The sequence below is a fragment of the Myotis nattereri genome, assembly GCF_964212035.1.
Source record: "Myotis nattereri genome assembly, chromosome: 15".
Lineage (NCBI taxonomy): Eukaryota > Metazoa > Chordata > Mammalia > Chiroptera > Vespertilionidae > Myotis > Myotis nattereri.
In genome coordinates, this window is record NC_138090.1 from 14,196,963 (window position 1) to 14,216,923 (window position 19,961).

General features: G+C 40.3%; 1 protein-coding gene across 1 annotated transcript in view; it reads left to right on the top strand.

The window, feature by feature from the left end:
* The first annotated feature begins 95 nt into the window (after positions 1–95).
* TANGO6 (transport and golgi organization 6 homolog) overlaps positions 96–19,961 on the top strand; it is a 141,698-nt gene continuing 121,832 nt past the window's right edge. The window contains exons 1-7 of the mRNA XM_081107748.1: positions 96–207; positions 6,536–7,176; positions 9,081–9,197; positions 10,809–10,950; positions 13,228–13,364; positions 16,331–16,493; positions 18,259–18,341. Coding sequence (XP_080963874.1) covers positions 111–207; positions 6,536–7,176; positions 9,081–9,197; positions 10,809–10,950; positions 13,228–13,364; positions 16,331–16,493; positions 18,259–18,341 — 1,380 coding nt within the window. The 5' untranslated portion in view covers positions 96–110. The remainder of the gene's footprint in view (positions 208–6,535; positions 7,177–9,080; positions 9,198–10,808; positions 10,951–13,227; positions 13,365–16,330; positions 16,494–18,258; positions 18,342–19,961) is intronic.

Below are 19,961 nucleotides of genomic sequence, written 5' to 3' on the forward strand. Positions count from 1 at the left end.
GCCCCCAGCGCCGTGCGCATGCACAGTATCTGCCACACTCGACATGGCGGCGGGGCCGGTCCGCCTCTAGGCGCTTGAGCAGGTCGCAAGTGGCGCGCGCCACTCCAGTCATGGCGGACCCCGGGCTGGCCGCGGGTGGCGGTCCTCTGGAAACATGCGGTCTGGAGCGGATTTTGGAGGCGCTGAGGCTGCTGCTGAGCCCGGGAGGTGAGAGGACGGACCACGGCGCCGGGCGGCATTGGGGACTCACAGGGCCGCCAGTCTCCCACGGCCGCTCTGACGCCCGCACGGTGCGCCCCTCAGGCCCTCGCGGGGCTGCAGGGCCGGAGGCCGCCCCGCCCCGGGGTTTGGGCACTGTCTGCCCAGCCTCCTCTTTCCCGTGAGGAAGCCCAGGCTCCAGGAGGAATGGGAGTCTGTGGATGCTGGTACCAACCAGGCTCTCTCGAGCGCTGCCCTCTGCCAGACACTGCGCACGCGCCTTGGGGAGTGGCGTCTCCCAGTCCCGGTGCAGCATCCGCGGCAGCGACTGCGGAAACAGCTCCGGAGGCGCGGTGCTCGGGACGGTGAAGTGAGGTCCCAACCTCTGGGGGGCGCAGGGCCTAACGTGGACGCTGGAGATGTGTGCAAAATGCCAGGGAGTCCCGCAAAAGGAAGCAGTGACGTTTGAGCTGGGTTTGGGGAGAGTATTTAGGGATTCACAGTCTGGGGCGGATTTACAATCACTTTTCATCTTTGGTGGTGACTTGACAAGGTGTTCCCAATTTAGAATCTTTTAAAAATATATATGTTTTATTGATTTCTTACAGAGAGGAAGGGAGAGGGATAGAGAGTTAGAAGCATCGACCAGCTGCCTCCTGCACACTCCCCACTGGGGATGTGTCCGCAACCAAGGTACATGCCCTTGACTGCGACGCTCTATCCACTGAGCCACACCGCTTAGGGCCCCAATTTAGAATCTTAAGGCCCCCTGGGAGCCCGGCGCTCACCGTTCACAGCCAAGCACGCCCAAGCCTCACCGAAGACTCAGTCACCCACCCAAGATCATGTGCTCATATTATTCCAGTGGTTCTCAACCTTCCTAATGCTGTGACCCTTTAATACAGTTCCTCATGTGGTGGTGACCCCCAACCATAAAATTATTTTCGTGGCTACTTCATAACTGTAATTTTGCTACTGTTATGAATCGTAATGTAAATATCTGATATGCAGGATGTATTTTCAGGGGTCGCGACCCACAGGTTGAGAACCACTGTCTCTGGAGCTTTGAGAAGGAACACAGCTAAAGTGTCTGATTTGGGTAGAGGGGTTTAGGGTGAGCAAGGTAAGGTACATGAAGCGTCATGTGAGGTGATGTTTCATGTCTCAAGTTTTGAGACATGCCCTCTTCCCCCTCTGCTCCTCCCTCCCTGCCCAAACTGCAAACACTCCCACAAACATACCCTACCTGGGGTGACATGAAAAGAAGTGATTAATAATAGTCACTGAGTGCCTAAGAAGTATCAATCCCTGTACTATGCCGATTATTATCATTTAACTAGAGGCCCGATGCACAAAATTTGTGCAAGAGTAGGCCTTCCTTCACCCTGCTGCCAGCACTGGCTTCCCTCTGGCACCCGGACCCTGGGCTTCCCTCCAGCTGCCAGCACCAGGGACCCAGACTTCCCTCCTGCTGGCAGCACCCAGGACCTGGGCTTCCCTCACAGGCCCGACTTCATCCAGAAGGTCATCTGGAAGGATGTCCAGAAGGACATCTGGTCTAATTAGCATATTACGCTTTTATTGTTATAGATTCTCACAACAATCACGTGAGCTAGGTATTGCTTGTATTCCATTTTACTGCGGTTGGAGATTGCTCAGTGTCAGTCTAGCGAGTGGCAAAGCTAGGGTTTGAATTCAGGAGGCTTCCACTGTAGTGTGGTGACTACACCACTTTGCCCCAACAGAGAATTAAACCACAAAGTAGAGTTTTAACTTACTAATCAAGAGGTCACTTGTCTGGCAACTGCAACTCTCTCACGTATGACTGTGGAAAAGGCTAAATGAGCAAAACAATCTGGAAGTAATCATCTATCACAAAGCACATGTACTTCATTTACAGAAGACCTCTAAATCTCAAAGAGTATGTGGTGGGATTACATACATGAACTTATTAAATGACTATTTTTCAAATAGGAATGCTTAGATCCCCATTTGAAAAAGAATAATTTATTTAGTGTCGTTAAGTGATATTATTTTGCACATATAGTCTGTTGTATATTAAGTGAATCTCTCCACTGTTTTTTTTTTTTTTTATCAAATCTTTCGCTAAAGGAATTTAAATTGCATTATGATATGCAGATGTCCCTGATGGGCAGAGGATCTTGAGCAGACAGGATGAAAGTAATTGGTTAAAGTTACATCCCTCTGGTTAAACTGTTTTTGATCTGTAAATTGACTACCTTTGAGGTAATATTTACTGAGAGTTAACTGCTTCTAGTATTCTGTCCTCAGTGCTGTTGGAGATGCAAATGTGTATAACAACTTGTGCTCTCAAGCATCTTGTCTGTTTGGGGGAAATGGTACCACACCTATAAACTAAAAGGCATTCAACATGGCAAGAGAACACTAGTGCTGAATGGGTGGTACAGATAGAGTTAGAGGAATTCTCCATGGGTGAGGCCACAGGAGGAAGAAGAATTGAGTCTAGATGGGAATTACGTAGATGGGAAGGAAGATATCACCATTCTTTCACTTTTGAGCTACCAAACGTTCTGCTGCATTAAGCATTTCTCTTCCCCTGACTTCCATTTCTATTCTCAGTCATGGAGCAAATAAGAATATTTCCACCTCCACTTTTAGGAAAAATGGGGGCCATCTCAACAATAGTTTTCTTAAAAAATAACTTTTCTAAATACTAAATATAGTTTCACTGGGGGAGAAAGGGCTGAAAATTCCAGTAACTTACAAATAAGGAAAGTGTATCACACTCATTCTTGCATGCCACATCGTTTGCACTTTGAACTTAATAAAAAATACTATACAAATCGTGAAGTCTGCTTTTAAATGTCACAAAGCATAGATATTTAAATTGCTGATTGGAAAGACTAGATGATGCTGTTCACGAGGGCAGCATTTCCCGAAGTGTGATAGGAATGGCTCTAGGTGGTGGGTAGGAAAACATTTCGAGGCTGAATAGTGTAGTGAAGTGATCAGAAGTTTGGCTCTGGAGACAGACTGCACAAGTTGAATATGCCCTGGAAATAATAATGATTAATGACTAATAATAGTCCTTGCCTCACAGAGTTGTTGTGAGACTTGAGTTAAATACATAAAGCTTAGAAAAATATATTAGCTATTATAATTTAAGTTTAAAAATGATTTAATTTGAAGAAATAAAGCAAATTACAATATAGCTGGTACTCCGATAAATGACAAAAATTGTGGAAATGCTATGTGACTGAAATTTGGAAAACATTGTTTTAAGGCAGCAATCTCAAACTTTTTGGTTTCAGCACTTTTTTACACTGTTAAAAATTGTTGAGGACTTAAAAGAGATTTTCTGTGGGTTATATGTATCAGTATTTTCTGTATTAGAAATGAAGACCTTAAGAGAAACCTTTTACATTTATTTTAAAATAACATTAATTTTTAAAATAGATAAAAATAACATTAATAAACCATTACATACTAACATAATGACATTTCTCATGAAAATTATATTTTGCAAAATAAAATAAATTAGTGGGAAGAATGGCATTGTTTTACATTTTTGCAAATTTTCTTAATGTCTGGCTTATTAGAGGACAGCTCAATTTTTATATTTGCTTCTCCATTCATTCTGTCATGATAGGTTGTTCTGATTGAAACAGATGAAGAAAGGCTAGACTCACATATATATGTGGTTGGAAAAGGGAGGAAACTTCAATCACCTTTTCAGATAATTGTGTATATTTATTAAGTATTTTTAAATTTATTTTTAGAGAGAGGAAGGGAGAGAAGAGAGGAGAAAAATTGATGTGAGAGTGGAATGCCTTTATTTTCAAGTAGATTTTATTTTTATCACCAATAGAGGGCAGAAAAGACTACTTTTTTTAAGGGACTCGATAAACAGCTTTTGCTTTAAATCACTTTTTTGTGTGTCCCATGTTTGGGTTCAAACATCTTATAAAGTCACAGGAAGTCACTTGGAGGTTGTTTAGTGATCTTCATGGTTAGTGGCAACAAGCTGTGAGAGCACTTACTTACTTTTTAGGTATCTTTAGCCAAAGGAACCACATATTCACGCCCGTGGGTCAGAATACTTACCCTGGACAGCCCTACAGAAGCAATGGAAAATTCTTCTGACTCTTATTATTTTTAAAGAACAATGTTATTGTTCCTTTTTATTTTTATAAAGTACTTTATGTTCCTTATAGTAAAGCTTAAACTATAGAAAAAGTAAAAGAAGAAAATTAAAATGACCTTTATCCCACTATCCAGAGATTGCATTTTGGGAAATACTGTTTTTCTTTTTGACACGGTCTCATATACTACCTACCGTTTTATAGCCTTAAAAAGAACTTTCTTTTTTTTAGTACAGAAACAATAAATATTCATTGTAAAGATTTTTAAAGTTATAATTAAGCACAAAAGAAAAATCCCTATCTTCTCACTGTTCTCTCCCTCTTTCTATATAACTCATTTTAGTTTTTAATTTGTTCTCCCACTGCTATTTTTGAAAATAAAAGTAAATAATATATTTCATTTTCCATTCTTACACAAAAGGTAGCATACTATATACATTCTTCTGCACTTTTACATTTTAATAAGTCTTAGAGATCGCTACGAGGTGGCACAAATCTCTCTATTTCCCTTTTATAAGTAACCCATCATGTGTACATACCATTTCTTATTCAATCAGTTTTCTATTATTGGGCATTTGGGTTGTTTCAGTCTTTTGTTTTTATTTACTCCTCACGCACGGATATTTCTCCATTGATTTTTAGAGAGAGGGAAAGACAGAGAGAAATATTGATGTGAAAGAAACACATTGGTTGCCTCCTGCACGAACCCTGACCAGGGCCCAGGCCAGGGAGGAGCCTGCAGCTGAGGTACGTGCCCTTGACCGGATTCGATCCCATGACCCTTCAGTCTACAGGCTGATGCTCTATCCACTGGACCAAACTGGCTAGCGCAAGTCTTTTGTTAATACAAGAAACACTACAATGAATACCTTGTGTATATGTCATTTTTGCCTGAATTCCTAAAATGGAATTGCTAGGCAAAGGTTAAATGCCGATGTGATTTTGCTATATATTGCCCAATTTCTCTCCTTAGGGAGATACCATTTTAGTTTCTACCAGCAATGTATGATCGTGTGTTTTTCCCCAAACCTTGTCACATAATCTACATATATAAAAGGCTAATATGCTAAGTGTCCGACCGTCTGACTGGTCGCTACAATGCACACTGACCACCAGGGGCCAGATGCTCAACGCAGGAGCTGCCAAGCTGCAGTGAGTTGGCAGTGGTGGTTCTCGGGTGACTCACCCCGAAACCAGAGAGGGCCCAATTCCTTGTGGGGCTGCAGGATTCTACCTTTGGCCGTGGGTTATGTTGTTGCTGGGGCACTGTCCCCCCAAATCTGGTTGGTTTACTGCACATTTGCGTTTGCGTTCCACACCCTGGATGACAGCAACTTTGCAGAGTGCCCTTTCACACTCCGAGACTCCTCAGGCAATGTCAGAGAGCGGTTTTAGGTTTTATCTGATCCCTGCAGGCCAGGCTAAGGGACCCCACCTGCCGGCGGGACCCTGCTCACTCCCCAGCACCACCCCAGGTGCAGCCGGCTGGGGAGGGACCACGGGAGGTTGGCTCCAAAGTGTGTCTGGCCCCACTGGCCACCTTCTAATTAATTTCCCTTCAATGTGCACGAATCTGTGCACCAGGTCACTAGTATGTTATAAAACTTGGACTTTAGCCAGCTGATAGATGGGAAGTGCTATTTTAGTACAATTTTAACTTACCTTTCTTTAGGAGTAAAGTGGATCATATTTTCATGTTTAAAAGTCATTTGCATTTTTTCTATAAACTTTACATCTGTTGCTCATATAGTGTTTTATACTCTTTGTCCACTTTAGAATATATTGAATGAACATGTCATTAATTAATGTTCAATATAATTTAATGGCTGCACCTAGAATAGTTTGAGTGAATGAATCTTCGATAGTAAATGTTCAGCTTTCTAAATTTCTGTTCTAGCTACAATTTAAGCCCAGAAAGATAGCTAAGACATGGCCTCTGACTTCAGAACACAAGTGGAATAGAAACTAACTAGCTGAAGTATAACATGTTAGGGACGCTGTTCTAATGACATCCGAAGCGCTGTGAGAAGGGAGGAAATGTGGTCCTGAATTCTGCCTAGGCTGGGTGGCACAATTAGGGGAGGCTTTCCAGAGGCAGTGCCATCTGGGCCAGGCCTCAGAGGAGGAACTGGAGCGGGCAGTGCATTTCCACAGAGGAAAGTGCAATTAATTTTCCACGTCTGTTGTCTCTCCTTTTTTTTTTTCCTTTAAAGGATCAGGCTCAAGTTCACTACAGATCACAAAACATGATGTCTTGTTGGCTACTTTAAAATCTAACCTGTCTGCTTTGGAGGACAAATTTCTGAAGGATCCTCACTGGAAGAAACTGAAACTCCTAAGGGATGAAATTGCTAATAGGGCAGAGTGGCCCCAAAACTCTGTGGATGTCACCTGGAGTTTTACCTCTCAAACCTTACTGTTGCTCTTGTGCTTGAAGGAAACCATGATCCACCTTGCCGCTGATTTCAATCCAGCTAAACCCAACCCAAGGACTCCAGAAGCCGCCCCTGCCCTGAGCCCAGATACACTCAGTATCTCACAGCAGAAGACTGTCCAGTCAGCTTTACAGTTTGTGGTCACCTTGGGCATCTGCCCCTATCTCATGCCTGGTGTTGGAGTCCCCTGGAGATACAGGACTGAGTTTGGGGCTGTTGTTCAAGACGTGGTGTGTCTCGATGCTGCCCCCGATGCAACCCGGAGACTGTATACCAGCTGCAGGGTCCTCCTAAATGTTGCTCAGCACGCATCTCTGGGGAGCTTGATTTTCTGCCGCCATTTTGGGGATATTGCAGCAGGTCTGTGCCAACTGGGATTCTGCCCAACCAAGAGAAAATCACTAAAAGCTGAAGAAGAGGTAAAATATCTGTTGGGAGAGAGAGGAGAGAGTCAGAGTCTGTGAGTGTGTCTGTGTGAATCTGTATGAATATGTGTACATATTTGTGTGTGGATGTTATAAAAGGTAACTCTTACTTCTTTAGAAAGGGACTGATGGAAAGAGCTAGAGTTCCTAGTGAATGTCAAAGCATACCCAGTAGATAAATGAATCTTTTTAGAGGGTTGGAGCTTTATTAGATGCTAGTCATTTGCACACCTGGAGAGCCCATTTCACCTGTCCCTTCTTGTCATTCTATGGAACAGTTATCACAGGCTATTTCTTTGAGCCTCTGTGTCCTTTTTATAAAATTGTATAAATGTAGCGAGGGTCAGTGTAGTTCATATGCAGGGTAATTCCTTAACCACTGCAGCCAGATCTCATAATGCCCACCACCTCATTTCTCTGTCACCTTTCTATGTCATCTTCCAACATGTTTCTTTTTGTTCCCCCTTTTTTAAAATCCTCACCCCAGGATATGTTTATTGATTTGTAGAGGAAGAGGGAAACATCGATGTGAAAGAGAAACATCAATTGATCAGTTGCTTTCTCTACATGCCCGACCAGGAATCGAACCTGCAACCTTTTGCTGTAGGGGTTGACACTCCAACCAACTGAGCCTCCCTGCCAGGACTGTTGGTTCCCTTTTCCATTCTCTCTCCTGGCTGTGCTCACAAACATTTACCTAAAACCCACTATCTTTTGAGCAGTGACAGGAATTTATGAGCGCTCCCTTGCCTTTGTTCTGTGGAGCAGAGCGCTATGCTCTTTATGACAGGGTATGAGTCTGACAATTCTATCTGGACTTCTGAGATAGGGGCATCTGATCAACAGGTTTTATTAATATCACTGGGGCCAGGCAGTGCCCCAGGGGTCTCGGGCAGGAGAGACAAAAGAAAGGGAAAGACATAGAAAGGACCAAGTATGAAGGTGGGAGAAGTTGGCAGAAGGGGAAACATGGTGGGTGTCATCATGAAGCTGGACAAGTCCCAGCTATACCCTAAGCAGCTCCTGGACCTCCGTTTGCTAAATGATAATGGGCAGCACACTGACTGCTTCACTGAGTTACTGAAGGGGGACAGTACTGTTGAGGCCCAATGAACAGCACCCCTCTTTGCTGCCCAAGTTCTCAATGAATTAAAAGACATTTAACAGAGTAAGAGAGATATGAAAAGTCAGAACATCACCTTTAGCCCTGGCCGGTGGCTCAGTTGCTTGGAACGTCGTCCCATGTACCAAGAGGTTGTGGGTTCCATCCCAGGTCAGGGTGTGTATGAGAGGCAACAGATCAATGTTTCTCACTCGATGTTTCTCTCTCTTTCTCTTCCTCTCTCTCCCCCTCCCTTCCTTCCTCCCTCTAAAATAAGTAAAAAATTAAAACAAACATTACTCATAAATTTGAAGTTGGAGGATATTGCTTCTAGATGGAGACAAATGGGCTTCCCAACAGTGAATTCCAGAATCAGACACTCTTACTACCCCCCCAGTTTTAAGGAGGGCTGGGAAACTGCAGTGCCTCTGCCTTCCGGCAGGGGACGTGCCTCTGTAAAACGCACAGCCAGGAAGAGCAGAACAGAATGTGCACTTGCTCTGAAGAGGTGGCAGAGGAACTGGCGCTGAGCTGTGCATGACAAAACCAGCCAATAAGTAAGCTTATTCCCGCCTCGCCATTGAGGTAAGTCAGTAAGCTCTCCCCAGAGCTGAGTGCGGGGATGGAGAGAGAGCAGGAGTGTCTCTGTGGTGTGGCTTCCTCCAGGCGGAAGGAAATCAAGAAGCCTTCTTCTCTCTCCCCTCACAAGTGTCTGTGCAGTATTGTAAAATATCACCTTTGATTGCCTGCCTGCTTTGTATTCTGCAAAAGCCAAGTACTGCATGTTTTTTTTTAGGTGTTAACCGAAGAGGAAAGAGCCCTATCTAGGGAGGCCTTGAGAGACATCTTGGATCAAGTGTATCAACCATTAGCAGTTCGAGAATTACTTATCCTCCAGGGAGGACCACCCCAGGTCGGTATTCAGGCCTAGGGACTCTCGTGGGTGAATCATTAATTATAATGTGCTGTCTTCTGGGAGTGGCCCTTCTCCTGGGAAATTTGATAATCTAGTTAAACCTCATTTCATCTCTTAGATCATTACATGGTATTTGGAAAACTAAATTTCACTGATCCTTAGGTTAACTTAAAAAGGATTTTTCTTTTAATGGAATGATGAACACTATTCTCAAGAATATGGTAGTTTTATTTAAAATATATTCATTCTGAAACTAGATATTTTTAAACTAAAATTTGGCTGTTTGACAATACATTCTTTTGGCAGAAATATTTGAATATCTTATCTTTGAATGGAGTATTTGAAGTCAAGAAATTAAAATTAGAGCTGTTATTGGGACTATTTTTAGCTCCTTTGGGAAAAAAAAAGTAATAGTATATATTCGCCTAAGGCTAGGCATACGATAATTCCTTTTTTCCTTAAAAATAATTATGTATCTGCAATGACTGAATTTGGGGATGTAGATGGGAATTACCTATTTGCTCTTAGGACCTAGAGTTTAGTCATAAATCTAGGTGAGTAAAGCGTGAGGGGCCAAAGGAATTGGCTGTAGGTCAGGAACAAGGACCAGCTGAAGCTGGAGACAAAGGTATCTCCCAGTTGAAGTCATTTTCATCTCATCCCTAGAGCATTACTATAGCCCACCCCCTATAGGACTCCTCTGGCCTCACACTCTGCTTCTCTGAATAAATTCACAGTTTTCCAGATTAAAACAAATGCATTATAATGATAATGTGGTAAAAAGAGACTGTGGAGTTAGGCATACTAGAATTCACCCTCAGTGCGCAGCTGTATGAATTAATACACCTTTCCATCCCTCACTTTCCTTATCCATAAAATGGGATGACAGCAGTGCCTTTTTTATAGTCCCTTTGAGATTATGTGGAAGGTTCTTAACAATAAATGGTAATTATTACTCCTCCATAAATATAAGAGAGAGGACAGGTTAGTTAGGATTGTTTCTTTCACTAATTTTGGGTTCCCAACTGTCCAAAAATGGTTAACATTTTGGCTCAAAATAAAGGACACAAGTCTGTTTGTTCATGATGGCGCCACAGAACTCTAAAAAGGGAGCCCTTGAAGAAATCCACCTCTTTCTTGAAATTGCTGTGTCGCAGGAATCATAGTAGGTAAGACCGTGGAGGCAAGACTAGAGTGCCTGCCCTCTGTTGTGAACTGTCCTCCTGGTGGTGAGTAGTGTTCAGAGGAATCTTCTTTGGAAGCTAGATTCAACTGGAAGGACTGCATTCAGGGTTAATGGGCACGTTAACCTTGTGTTCCCCAAATCTATTTTATTCACTGATGTGTTTGTCTATTTCTGGGTTTGAAACTTCACTTGCTGTTTCCCTTGAAGTTTTACTGTATTTTTACTTTCTTAAAAGTTAAATCAAATATGAGGAAGAAGGTTTTGTAAAGGAGCCTTTTTTTTTTTTTTAAGGAAAAAAATGTTTTGAAGTCTGTATAGCATACTGTTTATTGTCAGTCTGTTTCATTACATATGTTTTAATAATTTCTACGTCCCATCTATTTCACTGACATTCAGTTCATACCTTTCCCTTCCTTTTTCAGTCCTGCACAGATGTGAAGACACAAGTTAGATGTCGGGCCCCCGCTTGGCTTCGGCGTCTGTGTGGGCAGCTGCTCTCCGAAAGGTTGATGAGACCCAGTGGTGTGCAGGCAGTGGTCCGGGGCATTTTGGAAGGAGCGGGTGGTAAGAAAGAAAATGTTTCTGTTACTGTAGTATCCATTTTCCTTCAAGCCAGAGTGAATGACTGGTCTTTAACATTGGCCTTTAAACTTGATAGAGACAATATGTGTCTTTGTGGAGATTAAGGAAGTTAGACTTGGAAGTCTAACCTTAATGAATTTCTTTTCCAAAGAAACTATTTTCTTGCCATTTTTCTAAAACAGTCGTGACACACTGCTCACATTGTTGAATGATATTATGGGCTATTTCAAATGATTTGTAGTATCAGAGGAAAACATTGCACAGAAAGTTTAAGTAAAACCCCAAAGAAAATGTGAAATTTTTCTGTTATGCTGAGGGAAATTCAGTGGGAAAAGGCTTTGTAGCAGGGTGCTAAGAGGACTTCGCCTCAGGGCTTAAAACACAAAATAGTTATCTTGAAGCTACACATACCTTAGAGATACACACTTTGGAATGAAGTTTTAGATTCGTTTCCACACCATGGCCAGGAAGCTCAGTTGGTTAGAGTGTGGTCCTGATATGCCAAGGTTGAGGATTCAATTCCCGATCAGGGCACATATGAGAAAAGGGAACATACAAGAACCAACCAGTGAATACATATATAAGTGGAACAACACATTGGTGTTTCTCTCGTCCCTCTCTCAACTCTCCCTCTCTCTCTAAAAATCAATCAATTAAAAAAAATTTTAAGAATAGTTAAAAATAGCCCTAGCCGGTTTGGCTCAGTGGATAGAGTGTCGGCTTGCGGACTGAAGAGTCCTGGTTTCGATTCTGGTCAAGAGCACATGCCCGGGTTGCGGGCTCGATCCCCAGTTGGGGCCGTGCAAGAGGCAGCCGATTGCCCTAACCAGTTTGGCTCAGTGGATAGAGAGCGTCGGCCTGCGGACTCAAGGGTCCCAGGTTCGATTCCGGTCAAGGGCATGTACCTTGGTTGCGGGCACATCCCCAGTAGGGAGTGTGCAGGAGGCAGCTGGTCGATGTTTCTCTCTCATCGATGTTTCTAACTCTCTATCCCTCTCCCTTCCTCTCTGTAAAATATATATTAAAAAAAAAAAAAAAAGAGGCAGCCGATCAATGATTCTTTCTCATCATTGATGTTTCTATCTCTCTCTCCCTCTCCCTTCCTCTTTGAAATCAATAAAAAAAAGAAAAGAAAAAAAAAGAAACAAGAAAAATCTCAAATAAACAATCTTAAAAATATAGTTAAAAATAAAGAATACAATTCAATGGTTTTTAGTATATTCACAAAGTTGTGTAGCCATTACTAATATCTAATTCCAAACATTTTTCTTTAATTAATTTTATTTTTTACATAAAAAGTTCAGTAAAAATTGGATAAAGTGATTTTAAGCAGTAAATCAATCTTATCAACATAGCACAAGGCTGGCCGAAACCACAAGGCAGCTTGCTTTGGAATATATACATGATAACAAATTAAACCTTGCAGGAGAACTTCAGCCATCCTTACAAAGTCTGCCTGTGATCCTGGCACGTAAAGGCTAAAAGCAAAACAAAAACCAGGAAAAAACAAACATTATTTTCAATATATTCACATATACATTGAAGTATAATACAGGTCGTTGGGGTAGAGGACGTGCTTGGGGATGCACATGGTCTGTGTGCCGACAGCACCACCACAAATTCCAAACATTTTTATCATTATCCCCCCCAATTACTCCCCCTGTCCCCTCATCCAGTTCCTTGTAAGCACTAATCTACTTTCTGTCTCAATGAATTTGCCTGTTCTGGATATGTCATCCAAATGGAATGAATGGTACAATTTGTGATCTTTGTGTTTGGCTTCTTTCACTTAGCTTCATTTTTTTTTTTTTTTAGGTTTAGTCGTGTTGTACATGAATCAGCCCTTTATTCCTTTTTATGACTGAATTGTATGCATATGCCTGGTAATTGTTAAAGTTTGTGTTTTTTTGTTATCCTCACCCAAGAATATTATTTCCTTTGATTTTTAGAGAGAGTGGGAGGGAGTGAGGAGAGAGGGTAAGGGTGAGGGTGAGGGTAAGGGAGAGGGAGAGGGAGAGAAACATTGACGTGAGACAGACACATCAATTGGTTGCTTCCCACTTGAGTCCTGACTGGGGGCTGGGGATTGAACCTGCAGTCGAGGTACATGCCCTTGACCCGGAATCGAATCTGCGACCTTTTGGTCCATGGGCCCACACTCTAACCACTGAGAAAACCCAGCCAGGACTATCTCAAATTTTTAGGACCTGACCTGGGAAAGTGCTGTGAGTTTTTGACATCTCTATTCATTGCTGACAGCTGGCGTGGCTGGTGGGAGTGATGCGGAGGCAACAGCTGCTGACTGGAAAAAGTGTGACTTAATTGCAAAGATTTTGGCCTCTTGTCCCCAGCAGTCTCTTTCCCCAGAGGACTACTATAGAGATACCTGCCCCCAGGTAAATTATTCTGTTTCTTTTGAATGTTTGAGGATTTTCTGCTTATTTACAGAAAGAGGATTTTTAATGTTCCTCTAATATTGAGGTAAAAGCAATATAATATTTAAGTTTATTGTTCAGTGAGTGACCTTCTTAATAAGGGAATTAAAAACCTGTTGGAGACACCGACCTAATGGTTAGGTTTAAGTACACTTCATCACTATCAGATAAGTAAGTAGCCCACCCAGCTTGCTGTCAGAGTTGGGCTATGAAACTAAAGTTTTATCTTGGTCCTTATCTTTTCTGTGTTTTTAATTAGCTAAAAATAGGTATTAAATAAATAAGGTAAATTAATATGACACATACTAGTAATTTAAAAAGCACAAAAGAGTTAACAGAATTGTAAGTTTCCCTCTCACTTCTAGTCCCTCAGAAGTAGTCACTGTTACCAATTTCTTGTTTATTTTCCAGAAATATTCTGTGTGTTATGTATATATAACTATATGTATTTGTATGTGTATATATAGTCTAATTTTCATCCAAATGATAACATACTACACACACTGTTTTTCATTTTGCTTTTTTAACTTAACAATGTACCTTGGAGATCATTTCATATAGTCATTTCATATAGAGCTGCCTAATTCTTTTTCGTGGGTGGGTAGTATTGCATTACATTACTGTACCATAATTTTTTTAACCAGTCCCCTAATGGATATTTGAGTTGTTTTCATTATTTTGCTATTATAAGCCATGCTACAGTTAATACTCATAAATCTTGTACATGTGCAAGTCCTACCATAGGAAAAATTCCCAGAATTGAAATGACTAGTTCAAAGGGTATATACAATTAAATTTTTAACTGATATTATTTATGTATCTGTTTTCCTACACTTTTGCCTATACAACATGCTACAAAACTTTTTTATCTTTGCTAATCTGATAGGTGAAAAATGTGGAAGGAGTTTTCTTTCTTTTTTCTTTTTTTAAAAATATATTTTATTGATTTTTTACAGAGAGGAAGGGAGAGGGATAGAGAGTTAGAAACATCGATCAGCTGCCTCCTGCACACCCCCTACTGGGGATGTGTCTGCAACCAAGGTACATGCCCTCGACCAGAATCGAACCTGGGACCCCCTCACTCTGCAGGCTGATGCTCTATCCACTGAGCCAAACCGGTTAGGGCTGGAAGGAGTTTTCTTAATCAGTACTCCCCATGCAATTAAATGTAAGACATGGCTTTTGAAGTATAGTCCAAAGAAAGTAGTTCTTTGTTATGCTGATCAGGGTTCTCTTGGGCAGGCATGCATGAGAACACAATATCACAATGTAAGGATTTTATAGTGAAATATACTACATATAAATAATCTTACAGGACAAAGCATTTGCAATGATGAATAAATATTTTCTGAAACTAGGAGCTTTAGTTTTGGTATTTGACAAAGGCTAAAATCAAGTCACAGGTTTCAGGCTTGCTGAGCCTTTCTGGCAGTGTCAGAGGTCACATACAGTTTTTGGACAGTGATTCTCCTGCCTGCAAAAAGTGCAAGAGTCACTTTTAAGTCAGGAACAGAAATATATTTTTCTATCAGTTGCTTTTAGAGTGTGGTAAACCCACCGAGGCACTGGAGATCTATGTTTGTCTTTGAGAAAATAGGCTGTTCATACACGACAGGCGAACTTCAGGCTCTAAATGTACTTATATACCTTGACCCAGTAATTTCATTTAGTGGTGCTTTTATAATAGCAAAATTTGGGGATAAACAGAATGTCTGGATATTAGGAAATAATTTAATAAATTTTTACCTGCAGCTTGAATAGATATATATCACCATAAAGTATTTTTGAGGAATTTATAACAGTACTGGGGGCCCAGTGCACGAATTCGTGCACCTTGAACTGTGGGCCACGAGGCTGCGGTGGGCACAGGGGTGGGTCTTGGCCCATCCTGTGCTCCCCCACCAGCCATGCTGCAGCCCCCAGTCCCCTCTCTGCCGGCAGCCCTGCTCCCGCTGCTCCCACGCGCTGATGGCGCCGGCCCCACTAGCACCCGCTGATGGCACAGAGCGATTAGGGCCAGCACCAGCAGCGGGTCTGAGCACTAGACGGGACCGCGGCGCGGGGGGAGCAAAGAATTTTCAGTAACCACCAGAGGCTCACCCCAATGACAGCGACAAGTACCCCGCCTTGGTCTGGTGCCCTACTAAACTGTTCCACCATCCCACCACGGCCGACGCCCACCATGTTCCACGCACGCCTCCTGGTGGTCAGCGCACGTCATAGCAACTGGTTATTCGGTTCTTCCACTGTTCGGTCTATTTGCATATTAGGGTTTTATATGTATAGATGATATTTTAATAATATACAAAACTGAATATTAAGTGTGGCTTCAATTAAAAAGAAAAAAGAATTATACAGAAATACTGTATATTGGAAAAAATACACCAAAAATGATTATTAGTGATTTAGGAAGATTTAATTTTATTCTCAAAACATTATTTTCTAGATTTTCTACAATGAGCATATATTTTATAAATTTTATAAAATTATTTAATGAAAACATAGTCTCTTCAGTTCTCACAACCTTTGATACTGGGTTGTTAAATTTTAAAAAACCAATTTTGTTGAATCAGTGTTATTGCAGTGAGTTTATTTTTTGGCCTTAAGAAATTAGTGCTGCCCTGACCAGTTTGGCTCAGTGGATGGAGTGTCGGCCTGCGGACTGAAGGGTCCCAGGTTCGATTCTGGTCAAGGGCATGTACCTTGGTTGCGGGCACATCCCCAGTGAGGGGTGTGCAGGGGGCAGGTGATCGGTGTTTCTCTCTCATCGATGTTTCTGACTCTCTATCCCTCACCCTTCCTCTCTGTAAAAAATCAATAAAAATATATTTAAAAAAAAAAGAAATTAGTGCTTTTTCTTTTTAGTTAATGTAATGCCCCTTGTAAAGAGGCTGGTATTTATTTTCTTCATATACTTTTTCTTTTAGATCCTGGATTTATTTCACTTTCAAGATAAATTAACAGCACGACAATTTCAGAGAGTTGCCACCACTACCTTCATAACTATGTCAAGAGAACACCCACAATTGGCAGCAAAGTATTTGCTTCAGCCAGTATTAGCGCCTCTTCATCGATGTTTAAATACAGCAGGTAAAGGAGGAAGTCTGGTGGTTGGGTGCCCCTCTAAAGGATCTTCTTCAGTGTTTCAGGTTTAAATGACTTCAGTCTGTGGTATATCAGTGACTTTAGTTTTACCTTTTTCTCCCCCAACTTTTTATTTTGAAAAATCCAGTTCACAAAAGTTCTAAGAAGATACAGTGAACCTAGATTGACCAACTGTTATTTTTTGGCCACATTTGCTTTATCTTTCTCTTTCAATACGTGTACATTTTTTTCTGAAACATTTGAGAGTTAGTTGTAGACATCATCTAATATACAGATTTTATTCAGATTTCTCTAACTGTCCTAAGAATTTCCTTTATAACTACTTTTTAAAATCCAGGATCCAGCAAGAATCATGCATTACCTTCCTCTGTGTCTTTTTAGTTTCCTTTGATATAGAATACTTCTCCAGTTTTTTGTTTGTCTTTCACCCCATATTTTTGAAGAGCCTAGGTTATAGAATGTTTCTTTTTTTTTTTTAATATATTTTTATTGATTTCAGAGAGGAAGGGAGAGGGAGAGAGAGAGAGATAGAAGCATCACTGATGAGAGAGAATCATTGATCAGCTGCTTCCCGCACGCCCCCTCACCAGGGACCGAGCCTGCAACCCGGGTATGTGCCCTTGACCAGAATCGAACCCAGGAGGGTTCAGTCCGCAGGGCGATGCTCTATCCACTGAGCCAAACCAGCTAGGGCATGTTTCTTAATTTGTATTTGTTTAATTGTTTCCTCATGATCAGATCCAGGTTAAACATTTTGGCAGGAATACTACATAGGATGATGGTTCTTTTTTCAGTCTCCATCAGATTAAGGGACATATGTTATCACTTTATCCCATTATTAGCAATGTTATATTTGATAATTTAGTTAATGCAGTAGCACACAGATTTCTCCATTGTAAAATACTGTCCTCCCTATGTAATTAATAAGTAAGCTATGTCATGATAGTCTGAGACTGTGTGATAGTCTGTGTGAATACTATTTCTCAATAGCCTTTCATACTATGGTTTAGAATCCATTGATGAGTCTTACCAGTAAAATGGTGACTATTTCTTTTGTTATTTCTATTTTGTTAGTTAGTATTCTGTAAAGAAGAACTTTTCTTTTTTCCTGCCTCGCCCCTTTAAAAAATTATTATTTAAATATCAATATAGATATTTAGATTCTTTTTTAATTGGTTACCAAACATTTCTGTCATTTATTTTGATGCTCAGATTTTCCCCATATTTGGCCAGTGTGTTTAGTTCTGTTTTAATGTCTTAAAAGGTTGACATTTTCAACACTTCCCTTAGTATGTATAGCTTTATTGAGTTTAATGCTGGGATACTGAGTATCATTATAGCACTCTTGGTGATTAAAAAAAATTTTTTTTTTCTAGATAGTAGTTCCTAAGGTTAAAAATGAAGAAAAAAATGTTGGGTGTTATGGTTAAACCAAATTTAGGTCTGTATAGACTTTGTGTAGAAGTCATTTTGTAGTGTGAATTTTTCTGGGTGTATGTGGTGGGAGATGTGGAGTCATGGAAAAAATCTAATTCTTTTGCATAGTAAAACTTCACCAGACTGAGCCTTGGTGAAGTGAAATTAATCAGACATGACAAGCATAATAGTTGAGTAAATACTTAAAATTCCTTTATATATTTAATAGGAATCTATCCTAGAATCAGTATGTTATTAAAAAATGGCAAAAAAAAAAAATGACATGCTATTTCTGTTGGCTTGAGTGTGGGTAATTTTGGTTTTTGTTCTCTAGAGATTCCAGAGAATGACATGGTGCCAGGGACCATTTTGGTGACAGAAGAAGAACTTAGTAGATGTATTGAGGATGTATTTAAGGTTGGTAATTTGAGTCACTAATGTTTTTAGCGAATATTTTTACTTAGTCTTTAAAAATAATTTTGCCTTTTTAATTGGTTCTTTAAGAATTGGAATGGTTAATCTTTTTTTAATTTTTTTTATTTATTGCTTAAAGTATTACAAAGGGTATTACATATGTGTCCATTTTATCCCCCTGCCCTAGGCAGTCCCCTAGCTGGAATGGTTAATCTTAAATTATTCCAAATCATCAAAATCTTTTCACTTTTTGAAACTGGAAACTATAAGCTGTTAGTGAAAAAAAAAACTGATACATTTTGAAATCGTCAGTTTTCATCATTTATCTGAATGTTAAACAGTTTATATTCTCTAACTAGCACATGCCACTGATGAAAGCGTGCCTTTTAAAGGAATTGACAGAAATTGAATACAATACTGTAGGCTTCATAAAGTGTATGAACATTTTGAATCTACTTTATAGCTTTTGTTAGTAATTACCATCATAAAGAAGTCTGAATAAATGGATCCTGCAAATGACTACCTAAATATATACTGAAAATGAAAAAAAAAGTAAATTGTATATCCTCTATGATTATATGATATATATATAGGATATATATTTTTAGTCAAAAATAAAATCCATTGTGTTAGGCTTGGGGTAAATATTCCTTTTTAAAGTTTATTTCAATAAATTTATAAATGAAAAATATTTACAAGAGTAAACAGCTTTCAAAACTATGCTCCATGTAAAAAGGTGCAGCCACTTTGGAAAATAGTTTGGCAGTTCCTCACAAAGTTAAACATGGAGTTATATGACTCAGAAGTTCCACTCCTAGATGTATACCCAAGAAAAATGAAAACATGTTCACATAAAAATCTATACAAGAATATTCATAGCAGCGCTGTTCAAAATAGCCCAGATATGGAAACAACCCAAAAGTCTATCAATGGGTAAACAAATGTGATATATTTACATAATGGAGTATTTTTTAGCCATAAAAAGGAATGGAGTATGGATACATGCAACAATATAGATGAATTTAAAAATTATAATTTAAGCCCTAATTGGTTTGGCTCAGTGGATAGAGTGTTGGCCTGCGGACTGAACCCTCCTGGGTTCGATTCCGGTCAAGGGCATGTATCTCAGTTGCAGGCTCCTCCCGGACCCAGGTCCTGGTCGGGGCTCATGCAGGAGGCAACCAATTGATGTGCCTCTCTCACATCAATGTTTCTCTCTGTCTTTCCCTCTTTCTTCCACTCTCCCTAAAAATCAATGGAAAAATATCCTCGGATGAGGATTTTAAAAAAAATTATGATTTAAAATATTTAAAAAGAAGCCAGACACAAAAGACCACACATTGTATGATTCGATCTATCTGAAATGTTCAGGGTAGGTAGATTCATAGAAATAGAAAGTAGGTTAGTGGTTGCTAGGAATTGTAGATAGAGAATTGGGAGTAGCTGCTAATGGGTATGGGGTTTCTTTTTGAGGTAAGGAAAAAATATTCTTGGATTAGGCAGTGGTGATTGTTATACAACCTTGTAATATTCTAAAAGCTGCTGGATTGCATATTTTAAGAGAATGAATTTTATGGCATGTGAATTATTTCTCAATAATTTAAAATTTTATATTCCACATAT